The sequence below is a fragment of the Corylus avellana genome, chromosome ca8, assembly GCF_901000735.1.
Source record: "Corylus avellana chromosome ca8, CavTom2PMs-1.0".
In the NCBI taxonomy this organism is placed as follows: domain Eukaryota; kingdom Viridiplantae; phylum Streptophyta; class Magnoliopsida; order Fagales; family Betulaceae; genus Corylus; species Corylus avellana.
In genome coordinates, this window is record NC_081548.1 from 24,425,779 (window position 1) to 24,447,093 (window position 21,315).

The 21,315-nt window shown below is 36.8% G+C and overlaps 4 protein-coding genes across 4 annotated transcripts; 1 reads left to right on the plus strand and 3 right to left on the minus strand.

Annotated features, from left to right (window-relative positions):
• Nucleotides 1-3,952: 3,952 nt before the first annotated feature.
• Nucleotides 3,953-5,500, minus strand: LOC132190106 (dehydrin ERD10-like). The gene is made up of 2 exons (XM_059604991.1): nt 4,870-5,500; nt 3,953-4,657 (listed from the first exon to the last, which is right to left on the minus strand). Exons 1-2 carry the CDS (start codon nt 5,353-5,355, stop codon nt 4,163-4,165), a joined length of 981 nt encoding a protein of 326 aa, XP_059460974.1. The 5' UTR covers nt 5,356-5,500; the 3' UTR covers nt 3,953-4,162.
• A 3,930-nt stretch (nt 5,501-9,430) lies between these two features.
• LOC132190153 (lysine-specific histone demethylase 1 homolog 1) lies at nt 9,431-12,368 on the minus strand. Its single transcript, XM_059605055.1, has one exon. It carries the CDS (start codon nt 12,252-12,254, stop codon nt 9,825-9,827), a length of 2,430 nt encoding a protein of 809 aa, XP_059461038.1. The 5' UTR covers nt 12,255-12,368; the 3' UTR covers nt 9,431-9,824.
• A 236-nt stretch (nt 12,369-12,604) lies between these two features.
• LOC132189797 (uncharacterized) lies at nt 12,605-15,779 on the plus strand. Its single transcript, XM_059604590.1, has 2 exons — nt 12,605-12,930; nt 15,442-15,779. The coding sequence occupies exons 1-2, from the start codon at nt 12,818-12,820 to the stop codon at nt 15,647-15,649; spliced, it is 321 nt and encodes a 106-aa protein (XP_059460573.1). The 5' UTR covers nt 12,605-12,817; the 3' UTR covers nt 15,650-15,779.
• Nucleotides 15,780-16,535: 756 nt separating this feature from the next.
• Nucleotides 16,536-19,971, minus strand: LOC132189895 (lysine histidine transporter-like 8). Its single transcript, XM_059604726.1, has 5 exons — nt 19,545-19,971; nt 19,324-19,457; nt 17,947-18,374; nt 17,468-17,599; nt 16,536-17,246 (listed from the first exon to the last, which is right to left on the minus strand). Exons 1-5 carry the CDS (start codon nt 19,943-19,945, stop codon nt 16,761-16,763), a joined length of 1,581 nt encoding a protein of 526 aa, XP_059460709.1. The 5' UTR covers nt 19,946-19,971; the 3' UTR covers nt 16,536-16,760.
• Between the last annotated feature and the right edge of the window lie 1,344 nt (nt 19,972-21,315).

A 21,315-nucleotide genomic window follows, 5' to 3' on the forward strand; every position in this document is an offset into this window, starting at 1 on the left:
AAGCATCGAAATTAATTGAAAAATATGGATATGAGTAAAGCAGCTCTGATACCATATAAGAGAATTGAAAGCCAAAATGTTTGGTAACGTCTTTGTATATACAATAGAAAACTGTTAGAGATATAAGTATTGATGCAAGTTGTATTTGAGGAAAACTGTTAGAAAACTGTTTGTTAACGGAGTCTCTAACACCTATTATTTCTGTAAAATTTGTAGAAATATTTCCCTAAACTCTAATAAATCATTTGGCTCGTGATTTTCTTGCATTAAAATTGTCTTACAAACATTTAATTTTCTCAAATAAATCAAGTTTGTAACTAAAAAATTTGTGCCCTAGAACTCTCTAAATAAAATTTTGCATCATAAAACTGTCACCATACATATCTATAAAACTATGCAGATGTGTGTGGCAATCATTTTGATGTGATCAAGTTGAGCGCATTTATTATTTTTCTAAGCCAATATATTTAATGTTTTTGCTAGACCATGTCATACACATTGGAATGAGATCCTCTCTAATCCATAATAGACTAGAGAATATACAATTTATGGCTGAGATTTTCTCTTAGAAATTCTAGAGCCACAAATATGACACATATTCCACTAAAAAAAATAAAAAATAAATTAATAAAAAAATAAGGGGTGGTTGGCCACCCCATCTTGGCCATAGAGGGTGGCAGGACCACCCCATTCTCAAGCCACCCCAATGGCCAGCCAGGGGTGGCTGGACCACCCCATGGCCGGACTAGCCCCTAAACCCAAACTAAAAAAAAATCGTTTGGCCCTTGGGGTGGCCAGCCTACCCCCAAGGGCTAGCCACCCCAGATTGGCCGATTTGGGGTGGCCAAAGCCACCCTTAGCCCCAACTGGGGTGGTTCGGGCACCCCTTAATTTTTTTATATTTTGTTTTAAAAATAAATAATATTTTATTTTTATTTTTTATTAATGGAACATATGTCATGTTTATGGCCTTAGGATCTCTTTAAACAGTCCTAACCATTAGCTGGATATTCTCCCATCTAAAATGGACTATTACATACACATATTGGATGATTGTCAAAACTTATGAATTGTACATAAATTACAAGATCCTCATAACAATACAAATTAGAAGAAAAAAAAAATCACAAATTAATATTAGTTGATTTTATTTATATATTTGTAATTGATTATGCATTTTTTTAACGATCACACTGAATTGTGGATACTTAAAAATTTGTACCAATTAATGGTACTTGGTATTATGTTAAAAATTATTTACAAATAATAAATTATTTATTATGTTGAAACTTGAAAAACGACAACAACATCTCTTCGTCTCTTTGTCAAATCTCTTCCACCGACTGGAGCTTCCAGGTGCTTCATCCCTTTCTTTTAGCGGTAAATTGTCATCCTCAATTGTGTGCCGCCCAGCCCATACTTAACGGGCCATCGCTAACTCTACTCAGGGGAAGACTCCGTTAACTTTTTCTCTAATACCCGTCAAGTGACTGTTTATTACGTGGCAGTTTTTAGACCGTTAATTTTTTACTTTTTTAAAAAAAATCCTAACTATTTACTGGCTGCGTAATTTGCATCAAACATATCCAACCACGTCGACGTGCATATCATATCAGTTTGCATCAAAGTTATTCCCAACAGCATATGCATTATTCGTACCATAAATTTGCCGACACACACTAGCGCGTGTGGTGTAGATAGGACGACACTCTCATTGATTTGTAATGAAAGATTGAAAGGCTGTAAGAGGGCAGTTGTCACATTTTACGCCAACAAAAAGGAAATAGATTTATTACGTACCACCAAAGATTGAAAAACATCACCGAACTCTCATTGGATTGACACCTGGAAATTAATCAAGATATATAAAAAATAATATGGTGCTATACTGCTATTATAGAGTTCACTATCCGATTGCCCTTTATTTGTCAGTCTTGCCCTTTGGAATCTGTCTTGCAATAATTATATGAGACATAATCGTGTGAAACAAGGTGTATAGAGAAAATGTTTGGGTACTACATTTTTTATTATAAATTAATTTTATAAATTGACCTGATAATTCATAATTAGTCAAATAATTAAGAAAAATTTATAGCCCTAAATCATACTTGCTACAAATCTTTTATGAACTGATGTAAAAGTTTATGTGATATTTAGAAGTTAGTCACCAAAATTGATGTGACAATGTACGTAACACTTATCATATTAATACTGAAATATGAACTGTGTTATGCGACAATTGAAATGTAAACTATCATTTGACTTTATAAGAAATTACAACAAAAAATTGATTACATCAAACATTTTCCTTTCTTCAAAGTTTCAAATTTAAATACGCTTAAAGTAAGTTTAATGTAACAACGATGTTTGTGGAAGGAAATGAATGGCCGTGCCTATTATATATACATATCAACTCCTACAGACGTCTAAATCAAAGTCCAACTACTATTCATTTCCAAGTTATAAAATTGGATTCGATTTAAGGGACTTTCTGGAGTCCATGACTCATAAGGTTCGATTAATAACATGTCTCCGTGGTCCACTACAAAATTTCTTCTTGCCCTTTGACGTGGGATTGCGAGTACAACAAATTAATTAATGAAAAAAAAAAAAAAAAGCTACGAATTGGTACAATAATTCAAAACTTTATGATGTTCGAAATTAATAATACTTGAGCATTGGGGGTCTCTTTCTAGCTTTCCATGGGACTCATGGCGTGTCGACATGATCAACTTTGTCGAACTTTACCCATTTTTTAGACCAAGTTCTTGGTTTGCATATGGACAAAGTTAGTTCAAGTGGGTCAGACAGAGCATCATCACTAGCACCTTCGTCAATACACCAGGCGGCAAGTGGATTAATGATACCAGTGTGGAGTAAGTGAAGAGCTTTCAAATTTTTTATTTGGATTGGAATCTTCTTTTTATTTATTTATTTTTTCTATTTGGAATGTTCTTTTTATTAAAATAGAGTAACGTTATTTTTTCACGTTCATCTATATATATATATATATATATATGTTGTGTTTAAGTTAAAATCGTTTATTGCTTAAATGAAGTAAGGATAAAGTCTACATACTCCTCTTAAACTACCACTCAATGATAATGTCCTTCCCAAATTTTTAATTGTGACAATGTTCCCTTCAAACTACTAACACATTGTCAATGTCCCCTCAAGACTAGCAATAGACAAAAATGTCCCTATAAATTTTTTAATAAGACAAAAATACCCCTATAAATTCAAAAAAAAAAGATTTTCTTTTAAAAAATGAAAAATTTTAATTTAAAAATAATATTTAAAAAAATAATTTTTTTTTTATAAAAAAAGAGAATCGAAATTTTTTAAATTTTTTTCTTATAAAATTGATTTAAGAAAAAAGAAATTCGCCAACGTTTGGATTTTTTTTTTTTTTTGTTAGTTTTAGGTTTTTTCTAGAAGTTTTAGCTTTTTTTAAAAAAAATTTTACTAAAAGTAATTTTGTCATTGAGAGAAACATTAACAATTTTTAATAATTTGAAAGGAATATTGTTACAATTAAAAATTTAAGAGTTACGTAGACTTTCCCCATAAAGTAATGTTACTTTCACGTTCATTTATTACGCATTTTATCTTATATTTTGTTTGTTTAAGTGACTTTTTATTATTATTTTGAGTTACTTAAAATAAGTTATATATCATTTAGTATAAATAAATTCATAAAGAAAAAGTTTCGCACAAGCTAACCTATTATGAATTAGGTAAATCCCAGATTTAAACTGCTCGTATAATGCGGACTTAAAAAGGAAACATTCGGGATTTGTCTAGTCTATTCCAAACAATTTATCCGATAAGAAATGAGTCCTCCAATCCCATTTTAGATTACTCAAATTTATGTAAAATTTAATAGCCATCAATTAAAAAGAAAACAATATATCCAGCTCATTAGTAATATAGTTTAATTCACAAGTGAAAAAGAAATTAACAACCTGTTTCCTTTCATTATTTTCACCTAAACCAACTTAGGTACAAGCACAACATACAAAGGTCTTAAAAAACAAAGTTTACAAGCCTCAAAATAAAAAATAAAAAGCAAAAAAAAACCAATCATAATTCATAATAAACAAGCAAAGCGTACACACTGATCATCATCAATACTTTCTTCAAACACATGCAGAAAGTCTTCTTAATAACCAGACTGTTTCTCCTTCTCCTTTTCCTTCTCTTCCTCGGTCTTGGGGTGGTATCCAGGGATCTTCTCCTTGATCTTCTCCAAAATGCCCTTCTTCTCCTTCGCCTCGCCTTCATAAGGCGGCGGTGCAGCAGCGGCGTAATCGGTCGAAGTAGGAGGAGGAGTCTGAGGAGAAAGAGGTCCCTCTTCAGCCTTCTTGTGGCTGCCTGGAAGTTTTTCCTTGATTTTGTCAAGGAAGCCTTTCTTTTCCTCAGGTAGGACCGCCGGCTCCGCAGGAACATGTGCTACTTCCTCTTCGTACTTCTCAACATGTACCGGGACGCTAGTGTCCTCGTACTTCTCGTGCTTCTCCTCGTACTTAACGTGCTTCTCCTCTTCCTTCTCTCCTGCTATCTTCTCCTTGAGTGTATGCCCCTTCTTTTCCTTCCTTTCCTTCCTTTCCCTCCTCCTTCTCTTCTTTTCTTCATCATCACCTTCCTCATCGCTAGACTGCAAATTTCAAGCAATAACACCATATCAGAGGGAAGTTATATAAAATTAAAAAAATAAAAATTGAAAAATAAAATAAAAATTCCTATGTTATAATCTATTTAATTTAAAAACAGTATTTAGAGATTTCTAATTTACGTGTACAAAAATTTATTAAGCTCTAATTATAACCAAAACAAATAGAGAGAAAAAAAGTGCTTGTTGGAACTTACAGAACTGGAACTGCTGCCAGATCGGTGGAGTTTCCCCAAGAGACCGTGTTGTTCCTTCTTGTCCTTCTCTTCATCCTTTTTGTAATATTCCTCTACCTTAGGCTCCTCCTTGTAATATCCCTCAACCTTCGGCTCCTCTTTGTAATATCCCTCAACCTTTGGCTTCGGCTCCTCCTTGTGATGTCCCTGATCAAACTTTGGCTCATCTTTGTAATATCCCTGATCTACCTTTGGCTCATCTTTGTAATATCCCTGATCTACCTTTGGCTCATCTTTGTAATATCCCTGATCAACCTTTGGCTTAGGTTCAGACACCGAGACTTTCTCAAACTCTGAAACGAGCGCCTCCTCTTGGGGCTTCTTGTCCTCTTTCTTCCCCAAGAAATCGAACAACCCACGGTCCTTGGTCTCAACTCCTCCCTGATGATCATCACGAACAGGCGCGGCCTCTGACTCATAACTCGGCTTAATGTGGTGCTCCGCCATATTCAAACAACGATGAAATATTGTAAAACACAAAAACAAGGAAGATCAACAACTAAAAAACAGATTGATCAAAAGATTCAAGTTACTATTGGGCACTGAAATGTTTGTGTTTGCAACGATGGATTTGCGTTATAACAAACAAGAAGAGCAAGGAGGTTTATATAGCATTATAGCATCCAGCCACACGGATCTCACGCGATTAAGCCAATCGGTTCAGCCAATCAATGCACTATTTCTGTAACCGACGTGTCGCATTAACTTCCAAAAAAATGCTATTCATACTCTCCGATTCACACGCTTAAATATACTCGCCGATATTTGCTTGACAACTGTCATTAGTAACCTTTGCTATTTCTATCAATCTCAATTTTTTTTAAAAGAAAATTAAATAATCATAATTTTATTTATTATATTTAGTTGAAAAATGTCTCATGCCACAGTGTATCTCATTCTTATCTATCTTATTATGTTAACCTAACAAGGTATCTATAAGATATTTATTTAAACAAAGAAAAATTAGTAGAATAAATTTTTCTAATCCTTTAATAAACTTTTTTTAAGAAATAATTTAAAATCTAGTAGAATCTGCCGTATTAGCTTTATGAGATAATTATATAAAAAAATAATAATAACTATTAAATTGGGTGACATCAATCTAGTAGGATAAATATGTAATGTATAATATTTTTATTTTTTATTATATTATATTTTTATAAATTATTTGTAAACGTTATACAATTTTAAACATTGATGCGATTTTAGTACAAGTTTGTGCGTGTAGGACAAGCTTGCGAGAATGGAAGGTGAAGTCAAAAGAGTTAAAGAACAAAGTAGAATGTTGCAAAAAAAAGAAAAAAAAAAAAAGAACAAAGTAGAAAAGAGGAGGGGAACACGCTGTACTCTCGAGTCTCGGTGCGTGCATTCTGACCAATGATGATAGTGACACGTGTAAGAAGAACGTGGAAGGGTGTTGTTGTGGGGCCCGAAATGTCGGCCTGGCAGACGATAAATATAGGAAGGTCGGTGTAGGGACCCAGTGAAAGGTGTGAGGCAGTACACGTGGCGGTGGATTTGGAGCATCGAGATTTGCGATTGGTGGGCAAAGTTGTACACCTCCATGTGGGGTTTCCGGTTTCGTTTATCCGTTCTATGTTGTCACTTTCCCAAGATACGTTTCTTTGGCGGAGCCATTCGACAGCTAGTCGGTTTGGGGCGGCTTTACAATATCTCACAAATATCTTAATGGCACAAAAATATCTCATAAAATTGGTATTATAAAATTTATTAGCTATTGAATATACTTTTAACAATGACTAATCCAATAGTTATTAGACTATGTTATGTTATGTTATTTTTTTTTTTTTAAATATATATTATGATACTTAAACTAATTAGATAAATCTCCATACAAATTTACTTAAGCCGTTTACATTTTATAAAAACAAATGTCAAGTGATGTTAAAGTCAAATGTCTGAGGTACTTACCGGTCAAAGTTCATAATATTTTTTTAAAATGAGTGTCATATTAATCGACACACGACAATATATATTTTAGTAATTAATGGGATAAACACATAAACTGTCATATCCATTTGTAAATCTAATAATAAGTATGAAATTCTTGGTACCTTAAGAATTGGGTGGTTTATATGATGTTTCAAGCTAAATTAACGTATTTGGACTGGTTGTTTGGGCTGTTTGGTTATATTTGAATAGGAAGAAAAAAAAAAAAAAAAAGAAGTCAAAACCAACGTTAAGAGTAATACTGCTTATTCCGTAAATCGCAAAATAAGGCAAACGTTTCTTTATGAGAAAAACATTGCGCATTTAGGGAAGTATTTGTAAGCTTGAATTATTTAATGAGGAGACTTTTCTTATGCAATGCAAAATGCACTTGCGTAGATCTTGTTGCCAGCTGGCGGGAAGAGGGAAATCCGATTTGCGGCACGAGCTGAGTTGGAGCTCGAGTTGGACTAGACTAACTCTTTTTTTTTTTGGCAGATGAATAGACTAACTTGTTGGCTTCTCGGCTTCGTAGGATTTACTTTTAGCCCAGCCAGCCTTAATCTTACCTTGTCGGCTTCGTACATCTTCAATATATTTGCAGAGGTGGCTGCAGCAGTCAATGATTGGGCTTGCGTCGGCCTGATTTATTACCCAATCAACACAGGCCCGAAATTAAAGGAACGGAAGCATGCTGGGCATGGAATTGACAATTTTTTATCCAATGAATTCAGCCCGAAATTAACTAATACGTCTAACTTGTTTAATTAAAAATTAAAATTGATCTATATAGTTTTATACCCATGTATCAATATGACTTGAACTTGACACATAACATATAAGACTAACAAAACTATGCATCAATATGACTTGAACTTAACACATAACATATAAGACTAACAAAACTATACTTCAATATGACTTGAACTTGACACAAAACATATAAGACTAACAATTTTTCACACGACCTGTAAATCCAACACAAAATAAACATGTTAGAATTGAGACTTGAAGGATCTAACCCATCTAATTAAATAAATTAGATTACGGTTGATCTATATGACCTTATACACTCGAACTCGACACGTGAAGACAAATGACTACCCTTAGCTAGGTATTTCCAATTGCAAACAAATCCATTGCACTTCTAGATGGATCAAGCACTGGAGAAGTGGCTTCTAGCTTCTCTGGTTTCAGGCTTGAGGAGTTGCAGTGAGTGGATTACTGTAGCCTTTCAATCAGCAACGATTGATGCATCATGAATGTGTCTAGGGGCCGCAGGGCTATATCAGACGATTTGAAGAGTTAATAAGGTTATTGGTATGGGCAATTTAAAATGAGTGTTCCCCCATTTGAAGCATCAATCCAAAGAGCAAATCTACGGGTATGAGCTCCATGAAAGAATGGCATTTGCCACATATAAAAGGAAATTGGATTTGATGCATGCTTTGTCATAAGACTCTCAAAGTGCAAAAGAGATAAAAGTACTTCTGCAATCGTTATAGACAACAGCCCATTCAATTATTTGCAAAACCTAGGTGAGACTGATGTCAAATTTCAGTTCAACTGAGCAGTTGTTCTAATGTTTTTTGATGTAGGGAAATCCCACCCATTTTTCTGCCCAACATGGATCCCAAGCTTCGGGGGTGAAAATTTAGAACCGCTAACCGCTTTTAAAAGCGGTTATTAAAAACCGCGAACCACCTAGTGGTTAGCGGTTATTGAGTTTTTGAAAACCGCTAACCGTTAATCACTCTATATATATATATGTTGTGTACAAAATTACAAGTGAAGTGATGTTTACAAAAATTGTTGTAATTTTATTCGTATTATATGTTGTATAGATTCATTGAAGGTGACAAAAAAAAAGCGTTAGTAAAAAAATGGTTATTCGGATGCGGTTAACCGCTAACCATGCGGTTAACCGTCAAGCGGTTAGCGGAGGCGGTTAGCGGTTTTAGCCACTAACCGCTAACCGCAACCGCCTTTTCACCCCTAGAAAAAATCATACCTATGAAAATCATTTCTTACCTCCACCTTAAGCCAAAATAAATGCCTGAAAGCAAAAAGAAGAGGAAGCTATAAAAGAGGACCAACAGCTAAAGCAGAGGAATAGGTATTAATGAAAAAAGGAAGGGCTTTGTTTTATGCCTATGTAGAGAAATATCATCATCTTATTTTTGACCTACAGACAGACAAAAAAAAAAAGAAGAAGCACTTTTGCTCGAGGGAAGCGAAAGGGGAAAGAAAAAGAAAGAAGAAGAAGAAGAAGAAGAATACAGACGATAAGGGGGAAGGAACAGGGCAGAATAGGACAGCCAGGCAATACCTTTTCTTATAAACACCAATAAATGGAATTAGATTCTTCAATCAAGCAAAATTTATTACCAAAATTCCATAGACCCACCAGAAAGCAATAATTCAAGACTTCAAATCCTAAGATACAAAATATATCAAGTGTGTAGATTAGTAAAATTTAAATGACGAGGTCTATGTCCAAACTTATTTCTCTACAAATTCTCATGAAGTAACAGAAGCAGTCATGCCATTTTGGAATGCTTGGGTATAGCTATTGTACTAATGATGAGAGCAAGTTCAATTATTAGAAACTAACAATAATTGTAGTTCAACTCAATGATGAAATTTACAACAACCTAAGAGGATGCATAATTCCCAATTAGTTACTACAAAAAATCATGCAGCCCCAAGGGGAATTAGAAAATAAATCAAAGGCATTAGAAACAAATCAGACCAACCAAATCCTAAACTTAAATGTGCTCATCTGAGCATGCAAGTACTGTACACGATGAAGCAGCTTTGGTACAACTTTAACCATAAGCTGAAGGGATAAAATGACTGTGAACTCCCTCCAGCTAATCTAACTTATTATCCAATATAAAGAAAATTCGAATTCTGACAAGGAATGAGTTAGCCACTTCCACCAATCAGTTGATGCTCGTCTTCCTCTACACAGCACCATCTTTAAATCCACCATTTTGGTTGGATCTAGCTGATTCTATTTGGGAGACTAGAGAGTCCCCAGCACCAGATAACCCTTTCCTCCCAACTAACCTCACCCCAAAGTCATGATTTAACATCTTCATTCTGTTCTCATCTCCATCTACCTCGCTCAGCTGGATGGCCTGGTTCCTTGAAATCAAGCCAAAAAGACAGAGACAGCCAGAGTCTAATTTCTCCCCTCTAAATTTCACTCTTAACAATGAATATGAATTAAGGTCGTTTGAACTTGGATCAAACAAAATAGAGAAGCTCCCAAGTGTCAGATCAGGGGTCTCAAACAATTTATTCAAATCGTCACTTTCCTCTCTAACATTATTTAATTTGTCAGCTGGAATCAATGACCTCCTCTTGGCCACTCTCACTATGTTAGCAGCTTCTCTCATCCCACTAAGAAAAGCTCCATGCATTGTTGCTGGATACTGTTTATTAGTTGCCTCTCCTGCAAAGAACACCCTCCCATCTCCAACACTCTCAGCCAGAATGTCATAGTCATCTCCTGAAGACCCAATTGCAACATAAGAGTAAGAACCGTAGGTGAATTGATCCTTTCCCCAGCGAGTACAGACTGCCTGAACTGGATCAGGTACAGCAATCCCTTTCGGATGAAAGATACCCCTCAATATGTCCAACACCCTTCTCACAGACTCCACTGGCGACATCGTCTCAAACTTGATTGCAGCATCTCCCGCCACAAGTGCAACAAGAAGTGGGCCTCCCGACACAGAAGAATAGCTATAAAACAAAAAGAACTCGCCTCTCATACTGGGGTCTTCACTCAAATGCCCAAACGTATCAATATCGCCACCCCAAAAATTATATGGAAACAACATGGCAACCTTATTTAGCAAGCCAAATCCTAATCTTTGAATTGCATCTCTCTTTCGTTGAGGAAGCTCGGGAACAAATTCAATAGTTCCCTTCTTAAGCACACCTAATGGCACCGTGCAGAGAACCATGTCCCCACGAAACTCCTGCCCACCGGCATAAACAAGCACCCCATCAGTCCCATACCTAATACTCTCCACAGTCCTCTCATAGAAAATCGGAAGGTCCTCACAAAGGGAGCGCACAAATGTCTCATTCCCTCCGGGAATAAAACAATGATCACCACCCATCTCATAAGGATCATCCTGATCCCAATACGCCATCGACAAATTCGACATCAAGGAAGCATTGGCATATTCCAAATTGGCAAGATGCCAATTCAACAACATCCGCTCCTGCGGGTCCTCAGCAACATTATAAACGCGCCGAAACGCTTCGAGCGCGGTCCCTAAGGGAACATCTACAGACTTAACTTCCTCTATCATAGCGTGCCTAAGCTTACAAACCCTATCTAACAACTTATTAAACGAAACCTCTACTTTAGAATCAATCTCAGAGTTCACAGCTTTGCCATCAGGTAGATACAAGGGACATATATCTCTCACCTTGTGAAGCGGTAGTCCCAATTGCCTGGCGAGAACCCCAAGTGGGTTCCCGTTTATTCCGGTGAGGACGCTCCCACCGAGATCCCCTGCGGCCTCGACGCCGTCACCGTTCATTCTCTTCGTCTTAACGCGCCCACCAGGGCGTGCCCTGCCCTCCAAGACCACGACTTTGAACCCCATAAACACCAATTGCCTCGCTGCTATCAAACCGGCGATACCCGCGCCGACGATTACCACATTGCCCCTCTCGATTCCGTCGAACGACTTCAGCTTCGCTTCTTTGATCGCCGGGGCGAGCCCGAAGTTGATGTAGCCGTGGTTGATGAGGAAACGGTAGGCCGAGTCGACAAGGCCCTTGTGCTCGGACCGTATGGACTCCAGCGCGTGTTCCCGGGTCAGCCAGACAGACACGTTGGAGCGCCACCGGGCGAGAATGTGGTTCCGGACTACGATGTAGTTGGCCTGCTCGACACCGCCGATGGTGGACACTACGTTGGCTTCGATCTCCTCCTCGGTGAGCGAGTCCACCGGGAAACCAACCGAGATCGCGATCAGGGCCTCCACGTCGACGTCCTTGGCCATCTCGGACCGGCGGCTGCGAGAGAGCGAGGGGTTGCCGTTGAGCTCCGTGAAGAATTTCTTTCTCCGGCGACGCTTCTTTGGCGGCGGACCGGGTTCGGCGGGACCGGGTTCGGAACGGCTAAGGTTTTGGGGCGGTCCATCGGGATTGTTGTTGTTATCGTCGTCTTGGATGGGCTCGGAGGAGGAGTCGTCTTGGGAATCCGAAACGGGGGCTTCGGGTGTCGTTTTGGATGGTGGATTGTTTTCTGATAGGGACGGGGTTGCGCTGTTGGAGTGAGTGAGTTCGGTGTCGGGCGTGGAGTCGCCGGATGCGACGTCGTTAGGGTTATCGGAGGGGTCTTGGGGAGGGTCCGTTGGCTCCATGTGTGTTACAACATCGAGCTAATTTTGGTTGTTAGTCACTTTAGGGCTTTAATCAGGAATTCCAACTTAAAACAAGATATTGGCTTTCAGTTTCACGAGCTGATTGATTGTGTCAAAACAGATCACGAATGTAGCCCATTTGTAGTTGTGGCCAGTAACCAAAGCCTGGATATGGAAACATGGCTTGGCCCAGACGATATCTGTTGTGATTGTGACCTTCTTTTGGATCTTCCAAACTGTGGTGGGCTCATTGCAGCCCATTAGAGAGTGAGCCCGCGTCTGACATGTTCCCGGGCTTCAAGTTTTGCCAAACCGTCAAACCCGCCGGCTTAATTTTTTAAAAAAAAAGAAAAAGAAAAAAAGAGAACGAGAGAAAGTGAGAGAAGGGCCACGCAACGAACCTAGCAGGCCGAGACGAATTGAACGTTGATCGTCACTCCGTTGCGTTCCATCGTTCATATCGCTGTTGACTCTGCCGAGTCTCTGTTGTCGACGACGAAGACGACCTCTTAGCTCTAAGAGACAGAGACGACAGCGTTTCAGAGAGAGAGAGAGAGAGAGCCATGATAACGCGATCGAATCTGGCAGAGCAGTTGAGAGAGTACCAGATTCGATCGAAGCACGACTGGGCCTCCGTCTCCTTCTTCTCCTCCACTTCTAATCTCCCTTCTTCAAGGTATGTCGAATTATTCTTATTTATTTTTCAAAATTTTGTGATTTTGTTCGTTTAGGTTTATATTCTTACGATTCTTGCATTTTTTAAGTTGTTGATGACTCCTTTTGCGATCGAAGTGGTTAGAAATTTGGTATAGAACTGATACTCAACATTCGGAGCTGCTAATTCGATTAGTTTGGCTAGGGCTTTGGGTATTTGGAGTCAGGCTTTTGATTGTTTTTGAATTCTGATTAGAACGTACAAAATTGGAAATGGGAGAATTTTATTATTATTATTTTTTTTTCTATTCAAGGCTGGAAAAAGGAGGTTAAAGAGGATCTTTGCTTGACAGCTTTTTGACTCAGCTCTCTTTTTTTTTTTTTGCTTTTTCATGCGTTTCGAATTGTTTTTGATGTATTTATTGGTTTTGGGACTAATATTGAAGTATTTTTGGTAATTACGATCACTAAAATGCGTTTTTTTTTTTTTGGGATAAGAATGCATTGACGTCTATATGAAAATGTAACCTACACTTGGATTTGGGTAAGCATGTGTGTTTCTAATACATCTGATGGGGGACCATAATCAGCTGATCTGAGCTTGTTTCGGAGAAGCTTCATGTTTCTGCCCTGGATGATTAGGCTCCATTCGTTAATGTTTTTGGGAGGGTGCTTTCGTTTTTTTGCTTAAAAAAGTGTTATGATGTGACATAAAACAACTTTGAGTGTTTTGTGGGTATTTTGTATTTCAGGTTGTTTGTTAATGTTTTTTTTTTGAAAATAGAAAACAAAAGTGAGAAAGATAATGGTGTAACAAAAGCCTATAATGTTTTTGCTGAACTATCCAGAGATTCATTTTCAATACTGGGGAGTAATTGATACATATTTCTCTAGTGTCAAAATTATAGTGAATTTGAACATAGGGACTTTAAGCCATAGACGTGTGTGGTAGATTACCACTTGTCAGGGTTGAAATGATGTCTAAAGTTATTGGATGAAAAGGAAGAGACATGTGTGGCAATTGGTGTTGCAAAGGGCATTGACTTAGGTTGTCTACTTATCTGAGAGATTCGTCTCGACTATTGGGAGAGATAAGTGAGCAGTTGAACTAAATTAGGATGTTTGTATTATGCGGTGGACTAGTTACTGAGTCCAAGTATACTTGGATTACAATAATTTTGTTGCTGGAGGTGAGGTAGATATATTTGAAAGCCATGAAAAATTACTATCTTCTTGGTCATATACAACAATGCTGATGCCTCATGTTTTGGCCATTTGTTCTACTCTGTGCTTGAATCATGGTTTTCAACACCGGACCATTGAGAGGACTGAATAATTGTAGGACTTGAAGTTCAGAGATCTAAATAGGGACTTGTTTGGTTTCAGATCATGGCATCATAAATATTTAAAATGTTAAATGAATGAAATTAAGATTAGGAGAATTTGGTGTCTAATTGTTAGAATGCTAGTACAATGATTATGCCAATTTGGGTTCAATTTGAGGTTCAAAGCTTGCTATATAGACATGTTAAGCAGCACTACCTTTTTTCTTTTAATAAAAAATTAGGCTTATGATAGTGAACCCGTCAGACTAGTCAGTCTTGTCTGGTTTTTTAAACCGTTGTTTGAAAAGGTATCACTATGTTCTGTATGTTATTGGCTGTTTGTTTAAATGGTAGTCTAGGCACCTTGGCCATTTGTGGTGGACACAAGTCTAGCTAAAGGCTTGCTTGACTTATGGAGCATTAATCATTCAACTGCAAGCATAATTTATTAACAATGTGCAAGAATACCGACATTGTTGCTGTTGCACTGAAGTCTTCCATATATTTTGATGCAATTGTACCGCATTGATTTATGTCTATCTGAATTGCATTTGAATAAGTTCATAACTAAGATGGCTTAGCCTTCCCAAGTTGGTCCCTTAGTTCTTAGATGTATTTCTGTCAAGCTTTCATTTAGATGTAATGATCTTTATGATTTAGGTTATTATCTGATTCAAAAACAAATTTTCTTTATGACTTCATTTTGAGTCTGTTCTAGCAGAAATTGAATTAATTAGGGAAAATGAGTGTATATATACTATTGAATGACACATCTAGCATCATCATGTTAATGATTGTACTCAGTAATTTTTGAACAAATGTTTAGTATAGTTGAATGAGGTTTTTGTTGATGGACTATCTTCTAGAAAACAACGGCACAAAGAAACAAAGAGGGCTATCACCTTCATTTTAGAAGAGAGAAGGGATTCATATTTTAATAAATAAGCAGGGGCCTGAACTGTGAATGAGTGCGATTAGACATTGTAGGTCATCAATTTTATTGACTACCTTGCTCTTTGTAATTCCTGAGTTTGATTGCGTGCTATTGCTCATATATGAGTTTTAGTTTTTCTCTAGGTCTTCTGTTTTGCAATAGTTCTTGCATTTTATTTTATTTTATTTTTGCAATGTATTATGTGGATCAGTATTTATAAGATAACATGACTTTGACAGTATTTTTTGCCCTTTTCCCCTCTTTCTGGATGCAGGGTGGATGTTGTGATCTTTGTAATATGGGAACTTTTTATTCTAGCTTTCCTGGTTTTTTCAGCAGTTTCTTTATATTTTAGGCATATGCGACTTGCACTCATTCTAGTATGCATCACAATTCTATTGCTTTTGTGTATGAGAATTACAAAGCAAGTGAGATTGGCCAGGAAAAAGAAGCGAAGGATGCTTCTTCCATTATCATTGTGAAACTATATGTAGTTGCAATAGTAACCCAACTTTGTTGTGTAATATATTCTTGGCCACTGCTTTTGGTCATTGGACGATGTATTGCACCTAAAGAAGGTTGATAAAGAATATAATGATTTGCTTACTTCAACACGAGCTGATCAAACTGGTTTATTCTCGAGATACACAATTGTGGGTGCTACGAGTAAATGAGGGTGACTTACCTCGTACACGGTTTTTGCGGGCAGGATGTGGCCCAAAGGAGCCCTGCCTTGTAGGGAGGGGTTGTACTCGCAGTTTTGGCTTCTTTCTTGCTGTATGTTTGCTGTATACATAGTGTAGTCAAAGCACAGGTGCTTCTTAAAATTCATTCGTTGTTGAAGCTCTGCGTGTAATGAGATGACTGCTTTAATAAGATAATTATGTTAGACATGATAATTATTATTATTATTATTATATGAAAATATTTTAGAAAAGGAGTGGCTATTCAATTGTAGCTGCCACTTCTGTGTCCAATATATCCAGACTGCAAACCCTTTCTAAGTCGTCTTTTGTGGGAGATTAAAATTTCCCAGATATTTGGCTGTTGTAAATAGATAATGATTGCTTGCAATTGATAAGGAAACCTTGTAATTGGGCTGTTGTAAACCGATAACGTTTTGAATCCGCTAACATTTTCTCAAGTATATGTTTGAGAAATAGAGTTTTTAAGTTAAAGAACGGTTTTTGGTAAAAGTTTCATTTTTAAACTTTTATCAAAAGTGTGTTTTTGTCATTTTTAGGCTTTTTGGACCTTTAAAAATGGTTTCAATTGTTTTACCAAACATATGCTTTTTTCTTCAAATGGGACTTTTTGAGTGTGTTTAACACATTTTTAGATTCCTTAAACGAACACCCAAATAGGTCCTTTGCAATAATAACAAAAGAAACATTTTATGCATAACTAGTTACATGACAGGTAAGCAATTGCTCGACAGGGTTGCATAATTTCATGACAAGTAAGCAAGTGCAGATGGGTTTACACTCATCTCAGAAAAGCTGAGAGGCATGCTATTGTTGCTTGTACACGATTCTTGGCTTCATTTGAGGCTACGAGGTGTGTTTGGAAACCCAAGATCCATTGCAGATTTACTTATTGGGGCTGGAAAAAATGGATCTCCATTCCTACGGTCACTATGCTCCAAATTGCTCCAGTGACAACTAGAATGCTGACAACCATTCCCAAGGCTCCCAATACCCAATTGAGGTACCAAACTCCACTATATTTCTTGGGTTTCTTGATTAGCAACCACATGAAACAAGGATATGCCAAGGTGATGGGCAGCGCTATCCCTCCAATCAATCCCGCCAAGGTTGGCAAGAATGGTAGTGCCACTGCTATGAAAAATGCAAGGCATCCAAAGGCGGCTCGAATCCCCGAGCGGAGCCACCACGGACAAGGTTTGTTCATCTTGCTCGTATATCTCAACTCCAGATTGTCAAATACTGGCATTGCATATATTTGGAATGAGCTTAGGCTGTTAACCACCACGAGCAGGCTTGTTAATCCTAAGAGAAATCTTGATGTGTCATGTGCGTGGTATTTGTGCAAAGCATCTAGCATTCCTCCATTAGGTATCTGGCAATCAAGCAGAAGTTATATGAGCTCAATTAGGATTATTTTGCAAAGTTTGAGCAGAAAATAAGAGAGGGAGGTACAGGGTCTGGGTGCCACGGGCTGTCCCAGATATTCAGGCCCGACCTACTTTCTCATTTTCTGTCCGAATTTTGTGAAATTTAAGCAAAAAATTTCATAGTTAGGAAGTACCCATGTTAACATGTTGGGTTAAAGGTGCTTACTAAATTTCCATAAGCCCAATAGCCGCCAATTGCAATGGGAAACAGACACATTGCGATGATTATATATGCAAACTTTACTCCTCTCCACATAGGTACACGGGATGGGCGCTTAACACTCGAAGGCATGGTCCCCTGCAATGACACCCAGATTACTATAGCAACAAAATTGCCAAATTCTGTTCAATAACATTTTTTTTTTTTTTTTTTTTGGGGTTTGAAAAGGTTGATAACTAAAATAAAATAAAAAAAAATTGTGATTTTTTTTTTTTTAAATTTTTTTTTAACTAAAGTGAAAAGAAAATTTGCTAAGCGGGATGTAAATACTCTAAAATACATTGTTGAATTGAAATTTATAATTGTAACTTAATTTTATTGTAGACGGCGTCCTAATAATATTTTATACTAATATATTATATACAGTATTTTTCTCCTCAATGAAATTTCTTAAATTTTTTTGCATCTTTATTATGTTAATTTACCTGTATTTCAAGAACAAGATTGTGGCCTCTGAAAGCAAAGCCGATTATCCCAAGTGCATTGAAAATACTGAAAAGCCTTTCAATATCAGATTTTGCCTCCAGTGGGTGATAGGAGACACCCACGGGCCTTCTTTTGCTTATAGAGACTACCCATATCAGCGTGCAGTAGCCTATGGCAGTAATTGCTCCGATCAGGGAAACTCCAGCGATCGAATTCAGGTTGGGAAGCTGAGCCATAACAATACTGCAGCAAGTGAAAGCTACGTACCACTCCAACGTTGTTAGTGGGTTTACGTCGCATGTTGCCCCACAAATGGTTTGGAAAAATATTTTCATGGTCGCTCCTCCGATCATAATTAGGGTCACACATGTGCCACCTGATAGATACATCGTCGGAAGTAGTGCAAACAGTTTTCCTCGCTTCTCACCTGTTATGCATTCATCCCGTAAATTTAGCTTCTATACAACATAATATTGAAGGAAAAAAAAACAAAATAAAAAACATCAAAAAAAGAAGAGTAGCTCATACTTTCCTTCGTATTACAACTGCAGTTAGGGGTAGTGAAGGTTTTATTAGAAGTTTATTATAAATTAACATAACAGTACATGTTACACTTATTATGTCAATCACTAAACTATAGATGCCCACATGACACTTATGAGGTTTACTATGTGGCCACTAAAATACAAATTGTTACAGGCTCATTATTTTTATGTGAATTTATAATAAAATTGTAGTTAAAACTTTATTACCTTTTTTTATATGAGTAAGCTTTATTACCTTAAGTTTGTAAGGACTTATACTACCCAATCATTTTCCTTTTATTATTATTAAGGTGTTAAGAGGCTTATATATAGGGATAAGACTTGATTAATTGAGAATTATCATCTCTACTTAGGGCATGTTTGAAATTGCGTTTGAGGGGTTTAAAAGTGCGTTTAACGTACACTCAAAAAGTCTATTTGAAGAAAAAAATAGTCGTTTGGTAAAAAAATTAAAAATACTTTTAAAGGTCTAAAAAGTTTAAAAATGACCAAAACACACTTTTGGCAAAATCTTAAAAATAAAATTTTCACCAAAATTTTTTTTTTTTTACTTAAAAGTTCTATTTCTCAAGCACAATCTCAATCATGAAGTTAGGAGGGCTTGGCCACGTGTGAATACTATTATTAGTCTTCCGAGGAAGAAAAAGATGGCAGGGACAACAAACATGTTCATTTTTCAACGTCCCACTGGCTCGGATAACATGCAAGTCGCAAGAGCGTTGATTTTATATGCATGCATCTGTTGACGGGCCGTCGGTATCATTATCAAAAGTGGCAGCTAATATATGATTGAGGAGCTATAAATAGATAATACTAATTAATTAAGCATACCAAAAGCCGCCATGGAAAGGCGGAGATATCTGCTGTAGCGCGCCCCAGACTCCGATTCATGCAGCTGAACCAGCAACCACAAAGTGTACATCTGCCATATAAAAGCCACGGAAAGACACAGAATTCCCCATGTCCTGAAACAAAGACGAAATTTATTTATATATATCCTTAAATTAAAGTTTAAGCCGACAAAGAAAAGGACCAACTAATTATTTAATTACCAGCCTAGTGCCGTGAAAGATAACGGAAGAACAAGGGCTTGAACGCCGATTCCGGAACACAGCGTATGAAATGCTGAGTAGAAGGCGTTGCCGTTCCGGGACTCGGTGATGGGAAGCCAGGCGTCCTGTGGGTCAAGCTTGGTGAAGTGCCCAACTTCTTCCAAGCAACCTTGCATGCTTGTAATCGCCTTTTTCATTGGGCTTGCTATTGGAGTCATCATCAAACGCGAAGCAAACGGGCTTTTTGGGGTCTTTGGGCGCCCCATATCCAGAAGTGGCGACCGAGCCATTGAAGGACACTCAAGTTGAAACGGCGGTGCCGAGATGGCCGGAGTTTCTGCCTCTTCCCTCGCCTTCGCTACCTGCAGGCTCGTTTTCACCACTTCCACCACCTCACCCATCTCTCTCTCTCTCTCTGTCTCTCTGTTTGGAGGGTTTTGATACATGTGCACTAGCTAGTGACTAGTATATCACTATATATACAAGTTACAAGTGGGGTCCGGTCGGCAGCAATTTGTAGTAATCCCAACAATTAATATCTTTGGGAAAATCTACTTTACCAAGTAATTTTTTAATTTAAACTTTAAAGTTTAAAAATTAATAATGTATTCTTAATGTTTCAAAAATTTTCAATTTAAACCTTCTATTACTAATTTCAAATAATAATAAAAGCCTGAAATAAAATTATAAAAAATAAAAATAAAAATAAAAAATCTGAGAGTAATTATGTAATTTCATAGATTTCTGTCCAATTTGAATGAAATTAGTAACGGAATGTTTAAATTGAAAATTTTTGAAACATTAGGGGGATACATTGCCAATTTTTAAACTTTGGGGTTCAAATTAAAAAACTCCTGAAATTCAAGGGGGTAAAGTGAATTTTTCCCAATATCTTAACACTAGGGAGTTCTTAATTTGGGATTGACATCCCCTAAATTTTTTAAAAAAATTTGAGATTCTTTAAATTCATAAATTTTAGACATTCATCTCATCTAAACATTTAAAATAAACTATGTTTCAATATTTAATGAGGAAACATGACTAATCCCTTTCATTTCTTCCAATTATACTACCCTTCTAAATACACTAACTATAGGAAATGGAGGGAATTTAAAATGAGAGGATCCTCTTTCCAAATTTCTTGAGGTAACTTGCTCATCAAATGCTGAAACATGACTTAGGGTGCGTTTTTAAAAAAATAATTTGCGATTTTAAACTAAATCGCAATTTTAGGATGTTTGGGATTGCGATTTTAAAAACTCAAATTTTAAAATCGCAAAAAAAATTTGCAATTTCCATAAGCGCTTATTTGAAAAAGTGCGAATTTAAAACAAAATCACGATTTCTATTAAAAATATATTTGGTGCAATAGTTACCTTTTTTTGAACGGGAATGAAAAAAATACCAAAAATACCCACCTAAAATATATTAAAACCCTTATTTTCTCTTTTTTTTTTTCTTCATCTTCTTAGTCTCGTTCATCATTTCTCCACCCTGTAGCAGTATGCGTCTTTGTTGTTCATCTCTCCGCCCATCTACTAGGTAATAATCTCACCTTAATATTTTCTATATAACTCCTTTGCTTTTGTACACTTTTCACTGTTTGGTGTTCGGTGTTATTTTATGTGGTTTGTATGATGACTGTGCCTCTTTATATATGTGATTATGTTCTTCGACTATTTCTACAGAATAAAGTTGGGATTTTTTTTCTTCAAAATTTTATTTAGATTACTATGCATGCATAATGATCTGCAATCCATCATAGTATGCA

Bases quoted from the DNA above. Each gene is read 5' to 3' on its own strand.
- LOC132190106 (XM_059604991.1), bottom strand. From the start codon at position 5,355: ATGGCGGAGCACCACATTAAGCCGAGTTATGAGTCAGAGGCCGCGCCT. The intron at 4,658-4,869 runs GTAAGTTCCAAC...TGAAATTTGCAG, and splicing joins CTGGCAGCAGTTCCAGTTCT to TCTAGCGATGAGGAAGGTGA.
- LOC132190153 (XM_059605055.1), bottom strand. From the start codon at position 12,254: ATGGAGCCAACGGACCCTCCCCAAGACCCCTCCGATAACCCTAACGAC.
- LOC132189797 (XM_059604590.1), top strand. From the start codon at position 12,818: ATGATAACGCGATCGAATCTGGCAGAGCAGTTGAGAGAGTACCAGATT. The intron at 12,931-15,441 runs GTATGTCGAATT...TTCTGGATGCAG, and splicing joins TCTAATCTCCCTTCTTCAAG to GGTGGATGTTGTGATCTTTG.
- LOC132189895 (XM_059604726.1), bottom strand. From the start codon at position 19,945: ATGGGTGAGGTGGTGGAAGTGGTGAAAACGAGCCTGCAGGTAGCGAAG. The intron at 18,375-19,323 runs GTATGCTTAATT...AATGCATAACAG, and splicing joins CCTTTCCATGGCGGCTTTTG to GTGAGAAGCGAGGAAAACTG. The intron at 17,247-17,467 runs GTAAGCACCTTT...CTTGATTGCCAG, and splicing joins ATTGGGCTTATGGAAATTTA to ATACCTAATGGAGGAATGCT.